At 44.8% G+C, this 22,905-nt stretch overlaps 1 protein-coding gene across 5 annotated transcripts in view; it reads right to left on the bottom strand.

The window, feature by feature from the left end:
* DCSTAMP (dendrocyte expressed seven transmembrane protein) overlaps positions 1–22,367 on the bottom strand; it is a 40,660-nt gene extending 18,293 nt beyond the window's left edge. For 2 of the 5 annotated variants that reach the window (XM_042254404.2, XM_060393824.1), the window contains exons 1-4: positions 22,209–22,346; positions 9,945–10,986; positions 6,483–6,791; positions 5,197–5,433 (exon numbers count right to left, since the gene is read on the bottom strand). In XM_042254404.2, coding sequence (XP_042110338.1) covers positions 5,239–5,433; positions 6,483–6,791; positions 9,945–10,973 — 1,533 coding nt within the window. In that variant the 5' untranslated portion in view covers positions 10,974–10,986; positions 22,209–22,346 and the 3' untranslated portion in view covers positions 5,197–5,238. Of the gene's footprint in view, positions 1–3,008; positions 5,434–6,482; positions 6,792–9,944; positions 10,987–21,385; positions 21,776–22,208 lie in introns of those variants that run through there. The other 3 variants (XM_042254403.2, XM_012183975.5, XM_042254405.2) reach the window with 3 other exon arrangements.
* Positions 22,368–22,905: the final 538 nt, after the last annotated feature.

Genomic DNA, 22,905 nt, shown 5'->3' on the forward strand with positions numbered 1-22,905 from the left:
GTCCAACTCTTTGCGACCGCATGGACACCAGGCTCCTCCATCCATGGGATTTTCTAGGCAAGAGTACTGGAGTGGGTTGCCATTTCCTTCTCCAGGGAACTTCCCGACCCAGGGATCGAACCCAGGTCTCCCACATTGTAGACAGATGCTTTACTGTCTGAGCCACCAGGGAATTCATTTTGCCTTAAATGCAATAATAATAATAATTGACCTCAGTGGTCTTTGTCAGTATTACTGACTGGGTGAAAAAGTTAGTTTATTTCCTTAGGTGTTAGATATTTTTATTTCTTTCTCTTAGGTGAATTAAGAGAAAAATGTATGATACATGAAGATGTAAACATATCCCATATTATAATTAGGATTAACTAGGTTCCAACAGAAAAAGCAGCAGATACCGAGTCTAAAAGGACAGACAATGTTTAACATCCTCAGTGTAACAGTAAAAGAAATGTATTAGTATGAAGATTTTTAGAATTATTGTATCTTACTGTCAAAGAGAAACACAACTGACAACAAATATGGAGTCAATGAGGGCATCATAATGACATAGCAAAATATGGCCACCAAGTACAGATTCATGAGATGAGAAATAGTGATTTAGACCATGTGATACAGTTTTATAAGCCATTAAAATTAGAGGTGAAAGGAAGTTGTATTAAATTACTTAGGGCAATATCTTTCTGCCTCTACAAGATTAAGAGAGCATACTTCACAATAGATGTCTCCAGAAATTTAACTGACCATTCATTTAAATCTAAAGTGGATAAGCTGAAATTTAATAAGCATTTTATGTCCTACATTAGACTGGCCCTAATAAGCAAGTCTGAATCTTGTTTTCAAGATCAAAACTGCCTTTGACGACCAGCACCTCTTTGCCTGTCTGTCCTTCCAGTAGGGAGAAGCTCTTCAGAATAAGGGCAAGCATGCCTAACAGATAATAACAGCAGGACATTCTCCAGGTATCTGGCGACTTGTTCAAAGTCATGGTCCATTAGAAACAACAGGGATTTTGCTACTTCAGAAAGGTAATTTGGTTTCAAGGAAATTAAGACCCCTTTACCAATCCCTTTAGTGTCCTTCTCATAGAGAAGTGGCATAAACAGAGCATTCAGTTTAGAGCGTTCAGATGAGGGCAGAGAAACAGGCCATTGTTCCCCAAAGGCACTGTCTGCTCCATGCCCTTGGGACTTAGCAAAAGCTACCACATATTTATTGTCTAAGCATACGTCCGTCTTCCTGACTAGACTGAAAGCATCCCAGAGGCAGGGACAAAGGTGAGTTATCTGGGCATCCCCAGCACCTTCTATGTGCCCTGTTCAAATTTTTGCTGTGGATAAAGGTGATATTTTTAGGTAAATAAGTGAGCTAGTTAATTAATAGAATTTAGAAAGGCTGAGGATCCAATTTTCTCTAAAAGTTGAGTAGTAGTAGTATTTTTAATATTTTATTAAAGTATAATTGATTTATAATGTGTTAATTTCTGCCATAGAGCAAAGTGATTCTGTGATATATACACATTCTTTTTAAAATATTCTTTCCCACTATGGTTCAGCATAGAGTATCGAATATACTTCTCTTTGCCATGCAGTGCATGTGTGCTAAGTCTCTTCAGTCCTCTCCAACTCTGTGCAATCCTTTGGACTGCAGCCAGCCAGGCTCCTCTGTCCATGGGATTCTCTGGGCAAGAATACTGGAGTGGGTTGCCATGTCCTCCTCCAGGGGATCTTCCTGACTCAGAGATCAAACCCGTGTCTCTTACATCTAAGCTGCAATGGCAGGAGGGTTCTTTAGCACTTGGCCACCTGGGAAGCCTGTGCTGTGCAGCAGGACCTTCCTATCCACCCTATATAGAAGAGCTTACACCTGCCACCCCCATCTCCCACTCCTCCCCTCCCCAGTCCCCTTTCTCTTGGCAACCACAGATCTGTCCTATTTGTCCTGGAGTCTGCTTCTGTTTTATAGATAGGTGCATTTGTGTCATGTTTTAGATTCTACGTAAGAGTGACATCGTAATGTATCTGTCTTTCTCTTTCTGACTTCCTTCACACAGTATGGTAATCTCTGATTGCATCCACGTTACTGCAGATGGCATTATTTTGTATTTTTATGGCTGAGTAGTGTTCCATTGTGCTGATATATAGGCACCACACCTTCTTTATCCGTTCCTCTGTTGATGGACATTTAGGGTGCGTCCATGTCTTGGCTACTGTACAAAGTGCTGCTATGAACATAGGGGTGCATATATCTCAAATTATAGTTTTCTCTGTATATATGCCCAGGAGTGGGATTGCTAGATCATGTGGTAATTCTATTTCTAGTTTTCTGAGGAACCTCCATACTGTTTTCCATAGCAGCAGCATCAACTTTCATTTCCAGCAACAGCACAGGAGGGTTACCTTTTCTCCACACCCTCTCCAGCATTTGTTATTTGTAGACTTTTTAATGATGACGATTCTGAACTGTGTGAGGTGGTACCTTATTGTAGTTCTGATTTGCGTTTCTCTAATCAACAATATTGAGCATCTTTTCATGTGTCTACTGGCCATCTGTATTTCTTCTTTGGAGAAATGTCTATTCAGGTGTTCTGCCCATTTTTTGACTGTGTCGTTTGGTTTTTTTGTTGTTGTTGTTGTTGAGTTGTGTAAACTGTTTGGAAATGAAGTCCTTGTCATTTACAAATATTTTTTCTCATTCTATAGGCTTTCTGTTTTGTTTATCATTTCCTTTGCCATGCACAAGCTTGTAAATTTGATTAGGTCTCATTCGTTGATTTTTGTTTTTATTTCTATTGCCTTGGGAGACTGACCTAAGAAAACATTGGTACAATTTATGTCAGAGAATGCTTTGCCTATGATCTCTTCTAAGAATTTTATGGTATCATGTCTTATGTTTAGGCTATTTAGAGTTTATTTTGTGTATGAGTGTATTCTAACTTTAGCAGTTGATTTTTTGCCTTGGTTAATGTGGGGCAGATCCCTTCTCTAGGAGAAATAAGTGCCAAGTGAGTAAAAAAAAATATCACATATTGTGTCAATTTATTAATATATATATTTGTTTAGAAAATACAGTAAAGCATAAAATCATTAGAATATTTATAAAATCCAAAACTACAAGCTTATCTTCACCACAGGTCTTTTTTGGTCAAAAGTTATGCTAATTAAATCAGCACTTAGCAGAGTTTGGGCTCTAGAGCTGGTCCTATGTGCTGTTAATAATTATTACAATTAAAATTGTACCAAAGTTTAATAATTTGAGAAAACTTGGGGTGAAACAAAATTATATGATATTCCTTTATTATAGGGTTTCTCAAAGATCTATTATAATAGGGTTTCTTTTAAGTCTTAAAAATTATATCAACATGCTTTATGGATCTTCAAAGTTGGAAGGCAGCTGATACGGATTTATTAACATCATTTATCTCTTTTATGACACAACTAAGGGATTAGTGGTTTGAGGAACACACTTTGGGAAATGCTGACTCAGACAGAGTTCTAATGTAGGCTCCTTCTGCTAGAGAAATTTCACCGTTGACGACCTGTATTGAAAGAACTGCAATGAAAAACTTCCTGGAATGATGGTTCTCAGTGCTGGCTGACCGTTAGAATCATCTGGGAACTTTAAACTTGCAGAAGCCAAGACCCCATCCCAGGCAAGACAAGTCAGGGTTTCTGAGGGTAAGTTTTCCCATCGAGAAGATAGAAGTAATACTACCAACCTCACAGGATGATCATGAAACATAAATGAGATCATATGTGTAAAATGCCTACTCCAGTGCCCAAAACAAAAGTTGCCTTTGAAAAAAAAAGTTTCTTTCTAGGGATAATGTAGAATTTCAATTTAAAAATGTAGAAGATATTATGAAAATGGAACATCACTATTTGGCTGGCACTATTTGGTTTTGCATCCTTGAATGCAATAACCAAAGGGTAAATGTATGATGAGAAACAGGATGTTTGCCTAGTCTCGAAGTATTTCCTCACGACATACTTATTCATTACAAAGGGAAAATAGTGACTTCAGCAGTGGAAGAATCTGTGGACCCCATCTTAATTAAGCAAAGGAAGTTTGCCTCACCAGTAACGAGGCATGTCAACATGACCTACCCCTGATCTCGTGCATTGAGAAGAGCATATCAGAACTTCTGCAGTGCCGATGCTAAAAAATACGTCTCCGGGGTTTCCTTACTAGGAAACATCGGACAAACCCAAATCAGAGGACATTTTGCCAAATAACTGGCAGCACGCCTCAGAAGTGAAAGAAAAAGAAAGGTCATGAAAGAAAAAGAAAGACACGCTAAGGAACTGTCCCCGATCAGACGAGAGTAAGGAACTAGGACAAAGACAATGCGTGAGCCTGGACTGGATCAAGGACCAGTCCTTGGGACATTAGTGGGATATTAGTGGGACAGTTGGTGAAAATACAATGCGTTTTATAGATTCTGCATTTACCAAATGCTATTACCTGGTTTCGACAATCGTGCTGCAGTTATATAAGATGGTAACTTTCAGAGATGAGGGGTGATGGGTAGATGGAATATGGTACTATTTTGCAACTTTTTTGTAAGTCTGAACGTTTTTCAAAATGAAAAGTTTTAAAAATTTGCTGTTTATTTCTTTCCTTCTTGGACACTATAGAGAAAACAGAATCAGTATTTTTTTCCTTAGGTATTACAGGGGAAATATGTCTCTGTGCTGCACAGTGTATATTGAGTATCCTGAAAAAGAGGCCCAAGGTGAACATTGTAACCAGTCTTTCATATGATGTTAATAAATGTGTTCTCTAAATAAATGTGGCTAGAGGATTCGGTGAAAGAGGAAAAACCAAAGAGATCCAGGAAAGTAGAGGGTAAGAGAGAGGAGATGGTGGGAAGAAATTGGGAGCTGCTGGAGATGGGTTTTGGAAAGAGTTCTTGAATAAGGGTGCAGGAGGCAGACAGACAGTTGTAAGATTAGGAAATAACCATGAAGGATATTAAGAAGGGCAGAGAAGGGACAGAAGTGGCATCATACATGTGTATTCTCCTTGATAGTCGCTTGTGAGTCTATAGTAGAAATTTTGACTTTTCCTAATTTTTTTCTTTGAATATTAAGCTATGCTGAGACTCATCCTTGAAGGGCCTGGGTTATAGTCCTGTTACACTGACACACAGTCCAGACCACGTGCCTGGTCTGTGAGACAGACAGCTTAACCATTTACCTGGGAGCCCTGTATGGAAAAAAGTAGCTTGACCCTGCAAACTTAGGCCGCTGAAGGATCCCGCTGTGCAGTTCTCTCTCGCTGGGGATGAGGAAGGGCCGCCATCTGTAGACTTGAGAAGAACTGCTGGCACAGGGTGGATGAAGAGCTTTGTGGGGTCTCTTCTGGGTTGTCTTCACTGGCAATGTCCATTTGTTTCTTCCCAATCACGTCCAAGACTGGAAGCCAGAAATGAATCTGAAAAGACACAAGGTGGGATGAATGAGCATTAGAATTATTTCAGCTGCCACTGACAGAAACTTTTCAAAAGACTTTGAAAATGGCCAGAAAAGCTTATCCTTACTTAAGGATTGTCTTGGTCTTTCATTGTCTATGAAATATGTTCTGATTCTGTAAGCTGTAGGTGGCTGAAGGCAACAATGCAAATAATTCTCGTCCATAGGCATGCAAATGAATTTCACCCAGTAGAATACAACTCATCCTCCCATCCACCGTGGTGGAACAAGCCTGTTTTGCATCTATTAAGCAAATTAATTTTGGTCTTCTCAGTGGTTTGTATATATGTGTGTGATTTAAATTGTTCTTTGAATTGGTTGGAATTTCTTACTCTTCCCTTTTTAATTAATAAGTTGAATAAAGTCTTTGACAAGTGTTCATTTTATATATGTGTGAAAGTCATTATGTTATCATACATATGTATAAATATACATATATCATATAAATATCATCATATATTTAAAAAAAAACTTTAATGTTTATTTATGTGGCTGCACCAGGTCTTAGTTGCAGCATATAAGATCTAGGTCCCTACCCAGGAATCAAACTCGGGTCCCCTGGATTGGAAGCTTGGAGTCTTAGCCACTGGACTACAAGAACAGTCCCTATGTCTTTTAATACTGGACAATGAGCAAATTCTTTGGAGTTTGCCAACTTGCAGCAGATACTTCCCTTCTGTTCTTTATTTACTCTGGTAAAATAATAGCAGCCATTAGAGGAGGCATTCCCAGTAGCTTCTCTTCCATAAGACTTAAAAACTTACTTGGAATCAGCGTTTTGAGGGATTATTCTTGCAGAATCTTCTGGAACAACCAGCATTATTGTAGAATCCTCTGGACTTAGCCATGTGTGTCTGTTCCTCATCCTCACCCCCTCACCCCCAGGGTTTCCCCATCTATTGCTGGGGATATAAGCCTTAACATAAACTTGAAAGAGTGCTTTGAAGTTCCATTTGCCCTTGAAGCTCAAAATTTCCCTAGTTACAGGTTGCACCCCCATTTCAGCTTTACCTTTGTAAAGTACAGACTCAGTTTCCCTTTTACTTCTCCCACTGGCTGCTTTGATCTTTTCTTCAGTATCTTCGCGTGGAGGTATTGCATGCGCTCCCCCTGCACGCTTGGGTAGAAGGATGCTGACACCAGGATTTTAAGTTGCATCAGGACAGAGGACAATAGTCCCAGCATCACTAGTATCACAAGAATGATGCTGAGAGGAATCCACGTCTTAGACAGAAGGAGCTTCGGTTTAGGGATGCAGGTAGGTTCAAACAGAGATATATTAAAGGAAGAATCATGGATGATGTCTTGAGTCCCTTGCTCCTAAAATGAAAGAATAAAAACATCAAGATCCATGCCATTTTCATACCTTGCCCTAGTCTTTCTCTATACTGCTCTGCAGCGGGGAGCATTTATCTTAAAACGTGCAGGGAGCTTTGGTGGAAGGAGCTATTCCAACTCCTTTTATGTGCAACGGTTGGAGTAAAGAAGGGAGGAGTTTTAGTTGTAGCTACTGCAGTGGTTTGCAAAGTGGATCTGGGGAAATATAGATTTCCTTGAGAGAAGGATATCAGGTAAGTCTATTTGCTCTGTCTCTTCTTTAGAGAGAAATGATGCCCACGAGACTGTTGAAGGCTCTGAGAAGAAAGCAGAGGAATTTGTTTGCTTCAGCAAATCCTTCTCCTAATAACGTTTGAAAGGATTTTAAAATTATATATTTATTTTTGGCTGCACTGGGTTTTTATTGCTGCACCCTGGCTTTCTCTAGTTGTGGCAAATTGGGGCTACCCTCTAGTTGCGACGCCTGGGCTTCTCATCATGGTGGCTTCTCTTGTTGCAGAGCACAGGCTTTAGGGCTCTGCGGTTTCAGTAGCTGTGGCACACCCGTGGGCTTGATTGCTCTGCAGCATGTGGGATCTTCCAGACCAGGGATCAAACCCATGTCCCCTGCACTGGCAGGCAGATTCTTAACCACCAGACCACCAGGGAAAAGAAAAAAGTGAAAGCCACTCAGTCTTGTCCGACTCTTTGCGTCCCTTGGACTATGTAGCCTGCCAGGCTCTTCTGTCCATGGAATTCTCCAGGCCAGAATACTGGAGTGGGTAGCCATTCCCTTCTCCAGGGGATCTTCCCAACCCAGGGATCGAACCCAGGTCTCCCGCACTTCAGGCAGATTCTTCACCATCTGAGCCGCCAAGGAAGCCCAGACCACCAGGAAAGTCCTCTTCTAATAATTTTGACTGCATAACCCATGTATGAAACACCTGTTTCTATACTTTAGACTATGTGGGATTCATGAAAGATGGTTTTAGCTCAATTGAAAGGGATTTTTTGTAGCAGAGCCCATCAAGACCCAGTCATAGTCTCTGCATCTTGACAAATACCCCGTCAGCAGACCACAAGGTCATAAAGATGTGTAGGCATTAAATTATGTTCTCAGTCACCCTTCTAGAGCTTAAAGTGGCGGGGATGGGGTGGAATTATTCTTGATGCAAGGATACTAAAAAGAGTATATTTACTGAAAGTGGCTCTAAAATCCTATTTATAGAGGTCTCAAAATAGGACAATTTCTCATCTCTCTTGGATGCTAGGAGGGGTGCATTCCTTCCTGCTTGAAGGCAACAGAATAAGCCAGCTGCCCTCATCAAACTGACCTAGAGGGCAGATGACATTGGGCCACCCAGACAAGCCACCAGCAGGAGACGTGTGTGCTGATTCAGCTCTTACTTTTCCCTGACCTGAGAAAGTCACATCATCTCTCAGTGGATCTGTTTTCCAATTTGGTAAAACAGGAATTAATGGACCAGATCCTGCCCACGAATAAACTGCTCCCAGTGTAAATTAAGCACCTTGGGGATGGAGCATTAACCTTACAGACTGGAATACTTACTAAGTTATTATCACCCCAGTGCCCCAGAGCCCTGGGGCCCAAAAGCCGGCAATGACTTCTGAAAAGAACCCAACCACACCCAGAGAACACCGTCCACCTTGGATTCACCCCAGTACCAGTGAAAAATCTGGAAAGCCCAATCCAGGGACTTTAACACAAATGTCAAGTCCAATCTGCAATTTCCCCAGCACTGTAGCTAGGCAGGAGAAAGCCTTCTTGTTGCCTCTCCTCTTCTCTTTTTAAAAAAAGACAGTTTGCCTGAGATTAAGTAGAGAGTTTTCAGTCCCCAGAGCAAAGGCATGCACTCTTTTTAATACCGCTGAAGAAACAAACACATCGATTGAGTCAATGATGAGAAATCCTGCAATAAAAAAGCAGCGGGTGTCCAGTCTGGAAAGAAGTTATTTAGTTTAGGAATCTAACTGGGGATTTTGCAGTTGGGAATCAGGATTGAGTCAACACTTTTGTAAGGGCTTGATGGAGGGCAGTGTGGAAGACACTCTCAAAATACAGAGCCATGTATTACATGGTATCCCAATGTTTTAAAATGTGTTTGCCTCTCCAAAGTAATCAATTTGCCAGAACGGCATCGAGTCACAAACGAAAAGATTCGCTCAGGTAGCAGACAGTCCTAAAAAGTTAATGCAGCCTGGTGCTGGGCATACAGTAGGTGATCAATAAGTAGCAACCTAGTAGCTACTTTTTTCTTACAGTGCCCAGCCATCCAGCCAGGTCTAGTCACATCATCTCCCATCTTTCTTCTTTAAATAAATCATATGAAAGTGGGAGGAGCCTTGAGCCAGTGTTTCCCCTCTTACTTGCTGCTGCTGCTAAGTCACTACAGTTGTGTCTGACTCTGTGCGACCGCATAGACGGCAGCCCACCAGGCTCCACTGTCCCTGGGATTCTCCAGGCAAGAACACTGGAGTGGGTTGCCATTTCCTTCTCCAATGCATGAAAGTGAAAAGTGAAAGGGAAGTCGCTCAGTCATGTCTGACTCTTCACGACCCCACGGACTGCAGCCTACCAGCCTCCTCCGTCCATATGATTTTCCAGGCAAGAGTACTGGAGTGGGTTGCCATTGCCTTCTCCTCTTGCTTGACTGCTTTGCAAATCTGCCCCGACAGAGGGATCAGAAATCTCCCAACACAGGGACTGAAATCCAAGTCTCTTGCATCTCCTGCACTGGTAGGTGGATTCTTTACCACTGTACCTGGGAAGTGGCAAGGGAAGCCCCCTGGGAAGCCCCCTGAAATGTCCATGTAATCATAAACTGCCACAGGGAAAAAATGGAAAAGAGGAAAGATGGGATGAACAAAAACCATGGTCTTTTTTGTTGGGACATGGCTGCCCCAGAAAACTAATGCCGTGATCAAAGATGTTCAGAACGTTATCGTATAACGCTGGGGTTTCAACTCAGTTTAACCAACTTGTTTGGGGGTTTTCCTACATTCCAGGCTCCATGCCAGGCACTGGGGATCCAGGAAGGAAATAAAACACTGCCGTTCCTTGGGATGTTCACTATCTTTTGCAAAGAGACAGCAAGCAGCTAGGATACCAGGTGAGATGGGCCTAAGAGCACCTACCTGTCTGTGCAGTTTCAAGTGCACCTCGAGCCCTGGCAAGCTTTGGAAATGTTTGCTCATGGAGAAAATGAGCGAGTATAGCAGGTAATCTATGGCTGCAAATAGCAGCCAGATATAGAGGTGGGTAAGAACCGGGAGGAAAAACAGGCCCAGGTTCCTCCTGTCTTTAGGAGTCAGCCAGAAAGATGGGATGACAACATACTTCTTCCTTTCCTGCTTATTCAGCGGGAGGACACAGGGCCTCTGTTCACGCCTCTCCCTTTCATCCAGCTGAACAAATTGCCTGGTGAGGTAGATGTTCTCAAACTTCCAGCCACAAGGGTCCAAGAATCGCTTCATGAAGAGGCCAGTGCCAAGCAGCACCAGCAGCAGCCCTGTGAGGGCAAGGAGCTGCCGCCCCAGGGAGCACAGCACCTCCGTCGCCGTCACCATCTGGTACAAGACACCCAGGGCTTTGTCCGTGGTGTCGTTGAGCTGAGCCTCCAGGGATTGGCTGGGACTGAAAAGAGAGACCTCCAGGGTTTGGTTCCAAGACACAAGATCATCAAATAGACTCAGGTGAGTGACAAGGCCGTACACCCACCGAATTGCTTCGATATATTTTTTCAAAAGTGGGAAATGGATGGAAAAGCTCTTTGCCCTCAGGTTGCAAGTCATACTGTCCAGGAGCCCTTTAAAGTTGTGAAAGATATTTTCCACATGTCCAAAGATGACCACCCCTGTGCCGGCAGCGATCAAAGCGTTCCTGCCTTCACGCAGGCCGCACGAGAGGAAGAAGAGCAGAATGAAACACCGTGCGTGCTTGGAGCAGCACAGCAGGACGCACATGGCCGCCCAGGAGGTGATGAAGGTGGTGAATGAGGACAGGAACCAGTAGAAGGCCCCAGAGAGGAGGCCCACGGAAATGAAAGCGACAAAACAGCAAATGCCCACGTGCTGGGTAAAGGCCATCCATCCAGGGCTTCTTGGAGACACATACGTCCCCCAAAGGCTTAAGAAGATGTCGGTGCCTGAGGTCCAGACGCCCATGCTCCCTGTGTCCCTGGAAATGAAAAACAAACCGGGGTCAGATGCTGCTTTTAAATGTCCTCTGTCACTTTGCAAAGGGCACGGTGATAGATTGATTGCAAAAAGAATGGCCATAATTCTTTACCCTTCTCAGTCTCCACACTGTTTTCGAACTTAAATTGGGTCCACTCGCCTGAACGCAGTAAAGCTAACCTACTGGCACCGGATGGTGGGGAAGGGAAGTAGAGTTTATCCCAAGGTCCCCAGTGTGGGGCCAAGCAGGAGAATGGGCAGCTTGTGTTTAAAAGACCCAAACTTGATATAAATGAGCTTATTTACAACACAGAAATAGACTCACAGACACAGAAGACAAACATGGTTACCAAATGGGACCATGGGGTGAGGGGTGAAGGAGAGATAAATTAATAGTTTATGATTAACATATACACACTTCATGTGTAAAATAGATTACATATACAGACCTACTGTACAGCACAATTAACTGTATTCCATGTCTTTGTAATACCCTAGGGAAAAGAATCTGAAACAGAATATATATATATATATATATATGTACGTTTTCAGTTGTGTCTCTTTGTGACCCCAAGGACCCTATCCTGCCAAGCTCCTTTGTCCATAGGATTTCCCAGGCAAGAATATTGGAGTGGGTTGCCATTAAATTATGTTTATACTTATATACATATATGTATGTATATATATAACTTAACTTGTATATATATATAACTTAATCACTTTGCTATATACCTGAAACTAACACATTATAAATTAACAGTCAGTCAGTTGGAGAAGACTCTTGAGAGTCCCTTGGACTGCAAGGAGATCCAATCAGCACATCTTAAAGGAAATCAGTCCTGAATATTCATTAGAAGGACTGATGCGGAAGCTGAAACTCCAGTACTTTGGCCACCTGATTCAAAGAGCTGACTCATTTGAAAAGACCCTGATGCTGGAAAAGATTGAAGGCAGGAGGAGGAGGGAATGACAGAGGATGAGATGGCTGGATGGCATCACTGACTCGATGGACATGAGTTTGGGTGAACTCCGGGAGTTGGTGATGGACAGGGAAGCCTGGCGTGCTGCAGTCCGTGGGGTTGCAAAGAGTCAGACAAGACTGAGCAACTGAACTGTCACTTGCTCAGTCATGTCCGATGCTTTGCTGAACCTCAATAAAAAACATGATTTAAAAAAAAAGCCACAACTCCCAATGGCTTTTGGGGAGGGGCTATTAAAGGCAAGATGGGGGAGAGGCTTGCAGGTGCCTAATCAGCTCATGTAGCTCTTGATTGCTCAGTGGTGAGTGTGACGTTCTGGGAATGAGCATCATCAACCTGGTTCCAACAAGTCTGAGGTCCACCTGATGTGGTCAGCCTGCAATTAACTTCTTTCACCTGATGGAGGTTTTAATGTCTACAAAACAACTCAAGGATATGGTGCTGAATATTATCTATAGCCTGTGAGGAGGAACTAAAGGGCCCTGACTTTTACGGCTAAACTCATGATTTGTTTTGTCTTTGCTTCTGTAGTTTCTCACTTTTCTGATAAAATTTGCTCTTTGGACCTGGAGAAGGCCTATGAGGGTGAAGCTCTTCTACAAACAAGAATTGGGGCACATGGGATTGGTTCCTGGGAAGGCCCTGCAGGGTACTGCTCAGTTTCAACACCTCCTTGCAAGGTGACTTTACTGCTTCTCCCATCAAGAGGTGAGAGAAATAGAATCCGGTGGTGGGGTTTATTTCTCTAGCCCTTGAATTCTGGGTGGCCCTGTGACACCATTGGCCAGCAGAATGTGGCAGAAGTGACAGTGTGTCTCTTCTGAGCTTATGATTCCCTCCTGCCTCTCTTGAAACCCTGCTACGAACTTGTTAACAAGTCCAAGCATATTAGCCTCTATTACTGTTAAAGCAAATTTCCGCAGCTAGTGGCTTATGAAAGTGTGAAAGTGTCCGTCGCTCAGTCATGTCTGATCCTTTGTGATTCCATGGACTATAGCCACCAGGCTCCTCTGTCCATGGAATTCTCCAAGCAAGAACACTGGAGTGGATGGGTTGTCATTCCCTTCTCCAGGGGATCTTCCCAATCCGGGGACTGATTGGGTCTCCTGCATTGCAGGCAGATTCTTCACTGTCTGAGCCACCAGGAAATCTTCCCAATCCGGGGACTGATTGGGTCTCCTTCATTGCAGGCAGATTCCTCACTGTCTGAGCCACCAGGGAATCTTCCCAATCCAGGGACTGATTGGGTCTCCTGCATTGCAGGCAGATTCTTCACTGTCTGAGCCACCAGGGAAGCCCTTGTTAACAAGTCCAGGTGTATTTGCCTCTATTACTGCTTTTGCAAATTTCCATAGACTTGATGGCTTATAGCAACACATATTTATTCTCATACAGTTCTAAATGTCAGAAGTCTAAAACTGGTCCAGAAGACTGGAGTTTCCAGGGGAAACTCCATTCCATTGCCTTTCCCAATTTATAACGCTGCCTATATTCCTTGGCTCATGGACTCTCCTCCATCCCAGAGAGAGCAATGATTCATCCTCTTTTCTCTCCGACCTCTGCTTCCATCCTTATATCTTCTCTCAGGACTCTGATCCTCTTGCCTTCCTCTTGTAAGGACCCCTGTCACTATACTGGGGCCACCCAGATAATCCAGGATAATCCCTCCATCTCAAGATCGTTAACTCAAGCACACAGGTAGAATCTCTCTTGACACGAAAGATAACATAGCCACAGGTTCCGGGCATTAGGACATGGACATCTTTGGTTGGGGCTCGGGGTGGGGAGGTCATTCTGCCTGTTATACAGGTTGGACTGCTGAATGACAAGAAGCACATGACCAGTCTGTTCCATCAACTCAGCCAATAGCCAGTCCACTGCCTGACGTGTGAAGCAGGGTATCGCATATCACATAGCCAGTCCTCAGCCACCAGCTGATCACAGGTACTTGAACAATAATAAGAAATGCTTGTTTACTCTCAGGCCCCGAATTCTGCACTGCTTTGTTAGGCAGTGATTGTTCACTGATAAGAGCAGTGGGACTGTGCCGTGGGTATTATTAACTGAAACCAACCTTAGGTTGATGGACAGGCTGCAGTTTCTGCAACCTGCCTGAAGTAAGATCACTTTCAGATAATCGTCTATTTTCTTGTGCTCTAATTTTACAAAAAAGAAAGCAAACTGAAGGCATCCGAATTCAAACGTGGCATTGGACTGAGACCGTTGTAGTCATCTCTGGGACATTGTGCCTTCCCTCCCTAGCTCTCTCCCTCCAAGTGCAGCTCTCTCCTGAGAATCTTATAAGGAAAACGAGAATAGTTTGTCACTGAGTTAATCATCTTTTCTTTTTTCCCAGATCTGGCATAATAAAAGGAAGGTGCTAAGGGGTTGCTAGTTCCCTGACAGTCATGCAGATTTAGGGACATGATGCACTCAGAGAGCCTTGGGTTCACTTGGAACAGTATAAGTAAATTTGAGCTCTCTTGATTGACGTGAAAATATCTAATGAGCATTATACCGTATGTATGGAATTTTAATGAAGACATTGATCAATTATTAAACCCTCTCAAATAAATCCCTTCTCACATCAAATATTGTGGGGCTGGATTTATGGAGTAACTTAATATCGTTTCAGCCAGTGAATTACACTCACGTTGTGAGAAAAGTGTCCTGGCATTGGCTGGAGGGCATGACCTGAAATGAGGATATGGCTTTCTTTCTGGGTTCAGGCAGAACGAGATTAATGTAGGGAAGAAGTGAGATGGGGAAATAGGCAGGTTAGAAACAAACCTGTGGAAATTTCTCCAGCAATAGTATAGAGGACTTGCAGCTCTTGGCATGTAATCTGAATGGGAAAGTTCTGCACACAGAAGAGAAACGGGGAGACATTGTGTTGAAGAAGGGGCATTACCATACAGGACTGGCCTTAGGGGAGATTCAAGATCCTCCCCACGAGGGTGTTCTAACTCCATCTGGTGGAAAGGGGATGGGAGTAAATGGTCATTAGAAGGGTAACCAGCAAAAGAACAGAGTTCTTTTTTCCCCTAAGCTTGCTTCCTTTAAGAACTGGAGGTTGGTTTGGAAGCTGGCAGTGAAAAATGGCACCCCACTCCAGTACTCTTGCCTGGAAAATCCCACGGCAGAGGACACTGGTAGGCTGCAGTCCATGGGGTCGCTAAGAGTCGGACACAACTGAGTGACTTCACTTTCACTTTTCACTTTCATGCATTGGAGAAGGAAATGGCAACCCACTCTAGTATTCTTGCCTGGAGAATCCCAGGGACGGGGAAGCCTGGTGGGCAGCCATCTATGGGGTCACACAGAGTCGGACACAACTGAAGCAACTTAACAGCAGCAACAGCAACAGTGAACTTTCCCATTCAAATTACATGCCAAGAGCTGCAAGCCCTCTACATTATTGCTGGAGAAATTTCCACAGGCTTGTTCCTAACCTGCCTATTTCCCCATCTCATTTCTGCCCTACATTAACCTCATTCTGCCTGAACCCAGAAAGAGAGTCATTTCCTCATTTCAGGTTGCTCAGTTCATGCCAGTTTGGAGGCTGGAGGACTGATGCTGAAGCTGAAACTCCAATACTTTGGCCACCTGATGCGAAGAACTGACTCATTTGAAAAGACCCTCATGCTGGGAAAGATTGAAGGTGGGAGGAGAAGGGGATGACAGACGATGAGATGGTTGGATTGCATCACCAACTCAATGGACACGAGTTTGAGTAAACTCTGGGAGCTGGTGATGGACAGGGAGGCCTGGCGTGCTGCAGTCCATGGGGTCTCAAAGAGGGACCCGACTGAGCGACTGAACTGAACTGAACTGAACTGAGTGATCCCATGCTTCCCTGGTGGCTCAGATGGTAAAGAATCGATCTGCAATGCAGGAGACCTGGGTTTGATCCCTGGGTCGGAAAGATGACCTGGAGAAGGGAATGACAACCCACTCCAGTATTCTTGCCTGGAGAATCCCATGGACTTCAGAAGAGCCTGGCAGGTGGCAGTCCATGGGGTCACAAAGAGCTGGACACGACTGAACGACTAACACACACACTTTGAGTGCTCCCGTGCCCGGACTCCATACCCACGCCTCTCTGGCCCTCAGAAATCATGTATGGCCCCTGTGCTCCTGAACCATCCCCAGCCTTGCCAGTGTGAGTCAGCCCTGCTTCACTGCTGGGTGGTGGGACTTGATTGGCCAGCAGTGAGCAGGTGGGGAGTGCACACAACGCCCAGCCCCAGTGCCATTGGGAGGTACTGCCTCTCCTCCTAGGTCTGGCCCCAGTGCCTTCTTTGTTAGGGCTTTGGATTTGACCTCAAACCGTTATGTGAGTAATTGGTACACTAATGGGTATTAATTGCCTTTTGTGTCCTAGGGGCTCTTTACAAATAGCCTCTCTGCATCCTCTCTGAAGCTTCTGGGGACAGATGTTCTTTGCATTTCACGTAATGGACGCTGAGGCCCAGAGTGCTTGCTGAAATGTGTCAGCGACCACACAGAGCAGGTGGCACGGCGGGATTCAGGCCAGATCTCGCTGTCCCCCTCAACCATGCCCAGATTCCACGGCTCTGGGCTCTGCTGTGTGACAGGGTGCTCAGTTCACTCTATCTGCTGGAAGCTCATCAGACTTCCTGTCAGTTACTCTTTAAGACATTGTTTGTAAAAAAAAAAAAAAAAGACATTGTTTGTATACCACAGACCCATTTCTAACTGCTAATTTTTTTTTTTTTTTGCATCAAAATAGTTGACCCTTTGGGCTTCCCTGGTGGCTCAGACAATACAGAATCTGCCTGCAATTCAGGTGATCTGGGTTCCATCCGGGAAGATCTCCTGAAGGAGGCTATAGCAACCCACTCAGTATTCTTGCCTGGAGAATCTCCATGGACAGAGGAGCCTGGCAGGCTGCAGTCCATGGGGTGGCAAAGAATCGGACACGACTGAACGATTAAGCACAGCGCGGCACAGTTGTCCCTGTAAGCATGTTTCTCAAATCAGCAGATTTTTCTCTACAGCAAATCACAAATCCCAGCTGTTTTATGTTTTCTAATATCCTTTATGAGGTACCCTGTTGCTTGCTTCCTAAAAAATTAATAATGCATATTTTAGATTTGTTTTCCCCCTTCTCTTGCCTTTATCCTTGTACAGTTTGTTCTTAATAAAGAGATTTCTCTGCAAGTGAGAAACAGATTTATGGTTCCATTAAAATTTTAACGTTTGCCAATAAAATCTAATAACAATTATATAAGATATATGCCTGCAATTTTGTCTTGTAAGAGGCACATGTTTTCTTAACAAGCAACAGATCTAATATTATTCCCATTTGTTTTGGGGTTGAAAACAGCACATCACCAAAAGACACCAAAACTTTCTGCAGCAAGAGACCATATGCCTTCCGTCCTATTTTATATTAATGTCTCAAGCCACAGGGGAGAGCTTTGGACCACGAGCCCAGGACTGGTCTTCCACTCTGCCCTTCCCATCACTGTTGAATGTGGCCTTGATTTCTTTACCAATCTCTCTTCTTCATTTTCCCTACTTGAATAGAAGACATGCCTGAGCTCCTTCCTGGTGAGGTTTAAGGAGAGGAGCTTTCACAAGCAGGTTAAGATGCCTTGGAGATAAGGTACCCAGTAAATGCAATCTGTTTTTTCTTGTTTCTTTGCTGCCACAGAAAATTGAACCTCTGTCCTCTGAAGCTCTTTAGGCAAGGCTTGAACACCGTAAGGATGGGAGGCTCAGAGGCAGGAGCTGGACTGCTCCGCCTTCCCAGGACTGACATTTGACACGGTGCCTTTGTTAATAGACGTCTGTCCATCTCTATCCTCTGGTCCTGCAGAGGTACAGTCATTCGGTTCATCTTTCTTCCAATGGCCCCAATCCTTTCTTTTCAGAAAAATAAAAAACAGAATCAGGATTTGGACAAGCCGGTTGCTTATTTTTTCTCAAAGACGTTTTCAGGCAGATACCAGAATTTTTTATTTTATTTTTAGAGCTGGAAGAAATCTTATAGGTCAGAGTTTCTTAAACTTGAGTATGTTATTGCTGGGGGAGTCGTGTCAAAATGCAGATTTTGATCCCAAACGTCTAGAATGGCACCTGAGACTCCACACTCCTAACAAGTCTTGGGTGGTGCTGATGCTGCTGATCTGAAGACCGGACATGGGGCCACAGTCTCTAGAATTCAGCACTGCCTGACGGCACCTTGCGTGATGATCGAGACGTTCCGTATCTGAGCTGTCGGACGTGGTCAGCACTGGCCCTACGTGACGACTGAGCCCTTGACCTAGAACTGGTGCAACTGAGAAGTTGCATTCCTAACTTTAGTTTTAATTCATTTAAATTTAAATGGTCTCACGTGGCTGGTGTCTGTGTACTGAACAACACAGCTCTAGATGACTAACACCTGGCCAGCTGGTTTCCACAGATGAGCAAATGAAAATCCAGAGAGGCGGCTGGACTTGCCAAGGCCATTCCAACTCTGGAGGCAGAGGTGGGAGGCAGACCCCAGTTTCCTGCCGCAGGGTGACACATTTCCCATTCCATCAACATCTCATTTCTGACTCTTCATGAAACCCATTCTAAAATCCCTACCAGCTTCCTAAGCAACAGAGTGCCACATTTCCCACATACCAAATTTGCCTTCAGCTATTACTAAATAAATGATTAGAAAAGAGAAACAAGCAAAATAGTAATAATAATAGATAATATTAATAGTGATCAGGTGGTTACCGAGAGTCTGGCCACTGTTACGGCATCTGAAATACATTATTCCCAATCTTCACAGCAGCTCTGTATGATTATATTGATGCGGTTTTGATGAGACAACTCAGGCTCAGAGGCTGAATAACTTGCCCAAAGTCACACAGTGAATAAGCAGAAGAAACAGAATTCTATCTTATGTTTAAGTGGTACTGAGGAGTCAGGATAGGCAAGCTTCTCAAATGCTTTCACCCAATCCTCAAAGAGTAGTTTCTAAGTCTGATTGAACTTAAACCCTAAACCCGCAAAACTCCAGTCACTCATGCATCATGAAATGCGTATTCAACAACGCGGGCATACGCTCTCCTTGCCTTCTCATCTACATTGGGTGTCCTCCGCCTTCTCTGCCAGCACAGACTAGCTGAATGCTCCAGAGATGACGATGGATTTCCAGCCGGGGGTCAGACCCATCCTGGTCTGAGGTCCAGGCTGCAAGGCACTTGTTCTCCCAGGGTCAGAGGATGAGACCTGCATTCAGTGTTGGCCCCGCCTTCTCTGTTGGGCTGGAGGTCAGGGTCAGGGTTTTCCCTGAGTTAGGGCATTAGGGAAGCTTGAGCAGCACTGAGGTTTTCAAATGCCTGCAGGGGTCAGACAGGCACCATAAAGAGTGAAGAAAATCAGGAGATAGAGACTTCTTGGGGCGGGCAGGGGTCTGGGGCAATGGGTCTTGGGGGGTTATGAAGTCGATGTCCCAGTTAAAGTTTCCAGAGCAGCAGCCCCACCCCAGCAGGTTTACTTTGAGGTTATACACAGACCCTGTGTAGCCAGATTTTCTGATTTTTTTCAAGAGAAGCCAAAAATCTCATTTCCGTGGGTAACATTTCCTGAGTTTTTCTTTTTCTTTTTTTAAAGCTAGGTCAATTTATTTTTAAATAGTCTGACAGTGCTTTTGGACACTGGTCATCAGTTTGCAATCCTTGGCCTTTGGGGAATCTGTACCTGAACTCCTCCTCCTCTCTCTGCTCTGCCTTCCTCCTCCTCTTATCCTGCTTGTTCTCCCGTCATCTGAATTGCCTTTCTCTCTTTTTATCCTCTGAGACATTTTTCAAAATCATGCTGTAGGCCAGATTCCAGTCTCATGCATAAAGGTTTTTCTTTACGCCTTGGGAATATTTATTTCTGCCCAAAGATCTCCAGCTCTATTTTATTCCCTTCTCTTGCGCTACTGGATTGAGCCACCCCCACCCCCCATCCCCTGCCTCCATTGCTTCTTCGACACGACCTGAAAGTCTCACCCAACCTCTTTCACCTGTGGTTCCCCTGTATCCTGCCTCCATTAGCAACAATGTTTGTCTCCTGACTCAGTGTCTATCTCCCCACGACCATGAACCTGTCCTTTGCTTTTACCAACAGCAATATCCCAAGAATAATGACCACTTTCCTGCCTTTACCCCTAAACTCCAGTTTTACCATACCCTGGGGCCAGGAACCCATAGCTGTAGTCCACAGGAGACTATCACTGAGGACACATCTCTCTTTCACGGGATGAAAGTCATTTTTGTGTGGCTGGGTTGCTGTGCTTAGTCGTCGCTCAGTCGGGTTCGACTCTTTGCGACCTTATGGACCAGGCTTCTCTGTCAACAGGGATTCTCCAGGCAAGAATACTGGAGTGGGTTACCATGCCCTCCTCCAGGGGATCTTCCCAACTCAGGGATCGAACCCAGGTCTCCCTGGGTTATAGGCAGATTCTTTACTGTCTGAGCCACCAGGTAGGAGGGAACAAGTTAAGAAGCAGGGGCAGTGATGAGAAGCACTTGGTCCAAGCAGGGAGCCGTGCAGAATGTGCGGTCTGTGTACGCAGCCTGAGCCCACACTTCTCTGCTTCCATGCAGAGCTGAACCGTTGCCATGGGAAACAGAAGCAGCCAGGCTCCTCCATCAACCTGCACAAGCCAGCAGCCACTAGCGTGGAGGTGCATTCACAGGGGATTCGATGGTCTTTCCAAGGGGGTGTTAAATGTCAGGGGTCGCAGCAAAAGCCCTGGCACGGAGGGCATGGGCTCCCGGCTCCCAGCCCCTAGCCCCAGAGCTCTGTTTACCCACTTTGTTCGGGTGTCAGGGAGATGAACATTCCAGTGTTGTCCTGTGACTCTTTTGGGCCCAGATTAACTCGAGAGGTGCAAAGTATGCGTCATTGTTTCAGATACAAGGCCCAATCAACAGCCATGACAAAAACCATTAGAGCCTCTGAAATGGCCCGCCCTGGGAGCCTTCTGGATGGAAGGGTATTGAAGATGCGAACACGTCACCAGTGCCGTTCTGGGACTGACAGACAGAAACGCACAGGCTCTCTGCTTTTGCGAGTGCCAGAGAAACCAATGCAGCCTTCTTTGGGGGAAGATCCAGAGGACGAGCACCTCAGCGTTGTCCTGTTTCTCCCCTCCTTCCCCGCGTGGGGAGCACCCATCTGGCCTGACATCACAAGATCTCCAGTAAGGGAGACCAGCTCCAGTGGCGCCTGCCCACCAGGCCTGCTGCTGATGCACTCTCTCTGCTCCTCCAGCCCATTCTGCTAATCCCCTACGGAAACCTGATCTGCACCCATCGGCCTCTCACTGACTTCAGGGCTAGGTGGGAATTTCATTCTAGAAGCAGTTTGGAGAAAGGGCAGAGGAGGCATAGAAAAAGAGCGTGAGGCTGGGAGACAGCAGACCTGTGGCCTGGCCTGCTCCCCTGACCTCGCTGGGGACCGCAGAGGAGACGTGGGCTGGCTGAGAAGCTCAGTTCTAAGGCTCCTCCAGCCCATGGTCTCAGGAAGGAAGGCAAAGGAGAGCGGCCGAGCCCGCCCTGGGCACTGGCATTCTGCAGTCGCCCAGGAGCCCCCAGAGGGGGACATGAGGAGAATGGAGCATTTCTTGTCCTTTCTCTTTTTCTTTTTTTTCAAACTCTTGCAAACTTCATAAATTGATTGGGAACACACTGTTCTCTGAGCCTGCCAAAATAGCTCGAGCAGCGCCGAGAGGTGGAATGAGCTCCTCATCGTTTTGTTTTCATCGCTCTTGCCTTGGGAAAGCCAGCAAACACCTTCCTCTCTGAAAGCAACCTTCACACAAGAAAGGAAAGATTAATGAAAGCTATCAGGGTAAACCGAGCAGTGTCTACAGAACAATTCAGTCCAGCTCGGCATTGTCTGTGTGGCTTCGCAGCCGTTTTGCAGCCAGCCCTTCCCGGCCGGAGCCTTGGCTAACAGATCAATTCTTCAAAAGCCTGGGGTGGCGCAAGTCCATGCAGCTGTTCTGTTAAGAAGATGCTCAAGCTGCTGTCCTCCCTAAGATGAGGGATTCAGATCCCTCAGACCACTGTTAACAAAAGATTTCTTTCTGCTATTTCTGTTCATGGGTAAACTGTCAGGGATAGAAACAGGGACTTCAAGTTTCCTCTGGTCTCATCTGTTTATTCCAATTTTCTAATACTTAATTTTTTCTTTAAAAAAAAAAGCAATTTCAAAATCAAGATTATTCTGAAAGTTTACTTACAGGTTCCTCTCAGGTTCTTCTCTGAGTGCAGCAAGGCCCTTCCCAAGGGCTCTGAGTCTTGATAAACAAGAGGGAAAAAGGAAGCAGAAGTAACAGGAGGGTCACATCGCCATGAATCAGCCTCTTTAATTCCCCACAGAAGTGACTAAGTCATTTAATATTAACAAAGGGGTTAACTGATGCAAAGGAAGTTCTTATTTCTTTCTAGTGTTTTCCTCAGAAGAGATGTTGCAGAAATCAATTCTAGAAAATAATAAAATAGGATATTTTCAAACACCAGGGAGTGAGTTACGAAAACTTGGATGATCTCTTGCCTCCTTCCTCTCCTTTAATTACTCATACTCCCCACCTCCATCCCTACCCCAGAGAAGGGACCAAACATTCACCATTCCCACTCCCATCCACAGATGAAGAGGCAAGAAGGAGCCGCCTCTGTTCTGATGACCCAAGACAGCTGTAGAAATCTGTGTCATATGTTTCCATCTTGCTGGGACTTCCCATCTTAGACATTTAGCTTCAATTCAAGAGAACCAGCTTGTGGAGTTGCAAGGAATTAGCAAAGCCCAAAACCCTTCCACAAAAGTGCTCTTCTCCTATTCACTGAAACCCACAATATACCTGTAAGAACTTTTATCTTAAAAACGCACACATTCTGGCCAAAACGCAAGCATTCCAGAGCAGGGTCAATGCAAAGGAA

The sequence above is a fragment of the Ovis aries genome, chromosome 9, assembly GCF_016772045.2.
Source record: "Ovis aries strain OAR_USU_Benz2616 breed Rambouillet chromosome 9, ARS-UI_Ramb_v3.0, whole genome shotgun sequence".
NCBI lineage: Eukaryota > Metazoa > Chordata > Mammalia > Artiodactyla > Bovidae > Ovis > Ovis aries.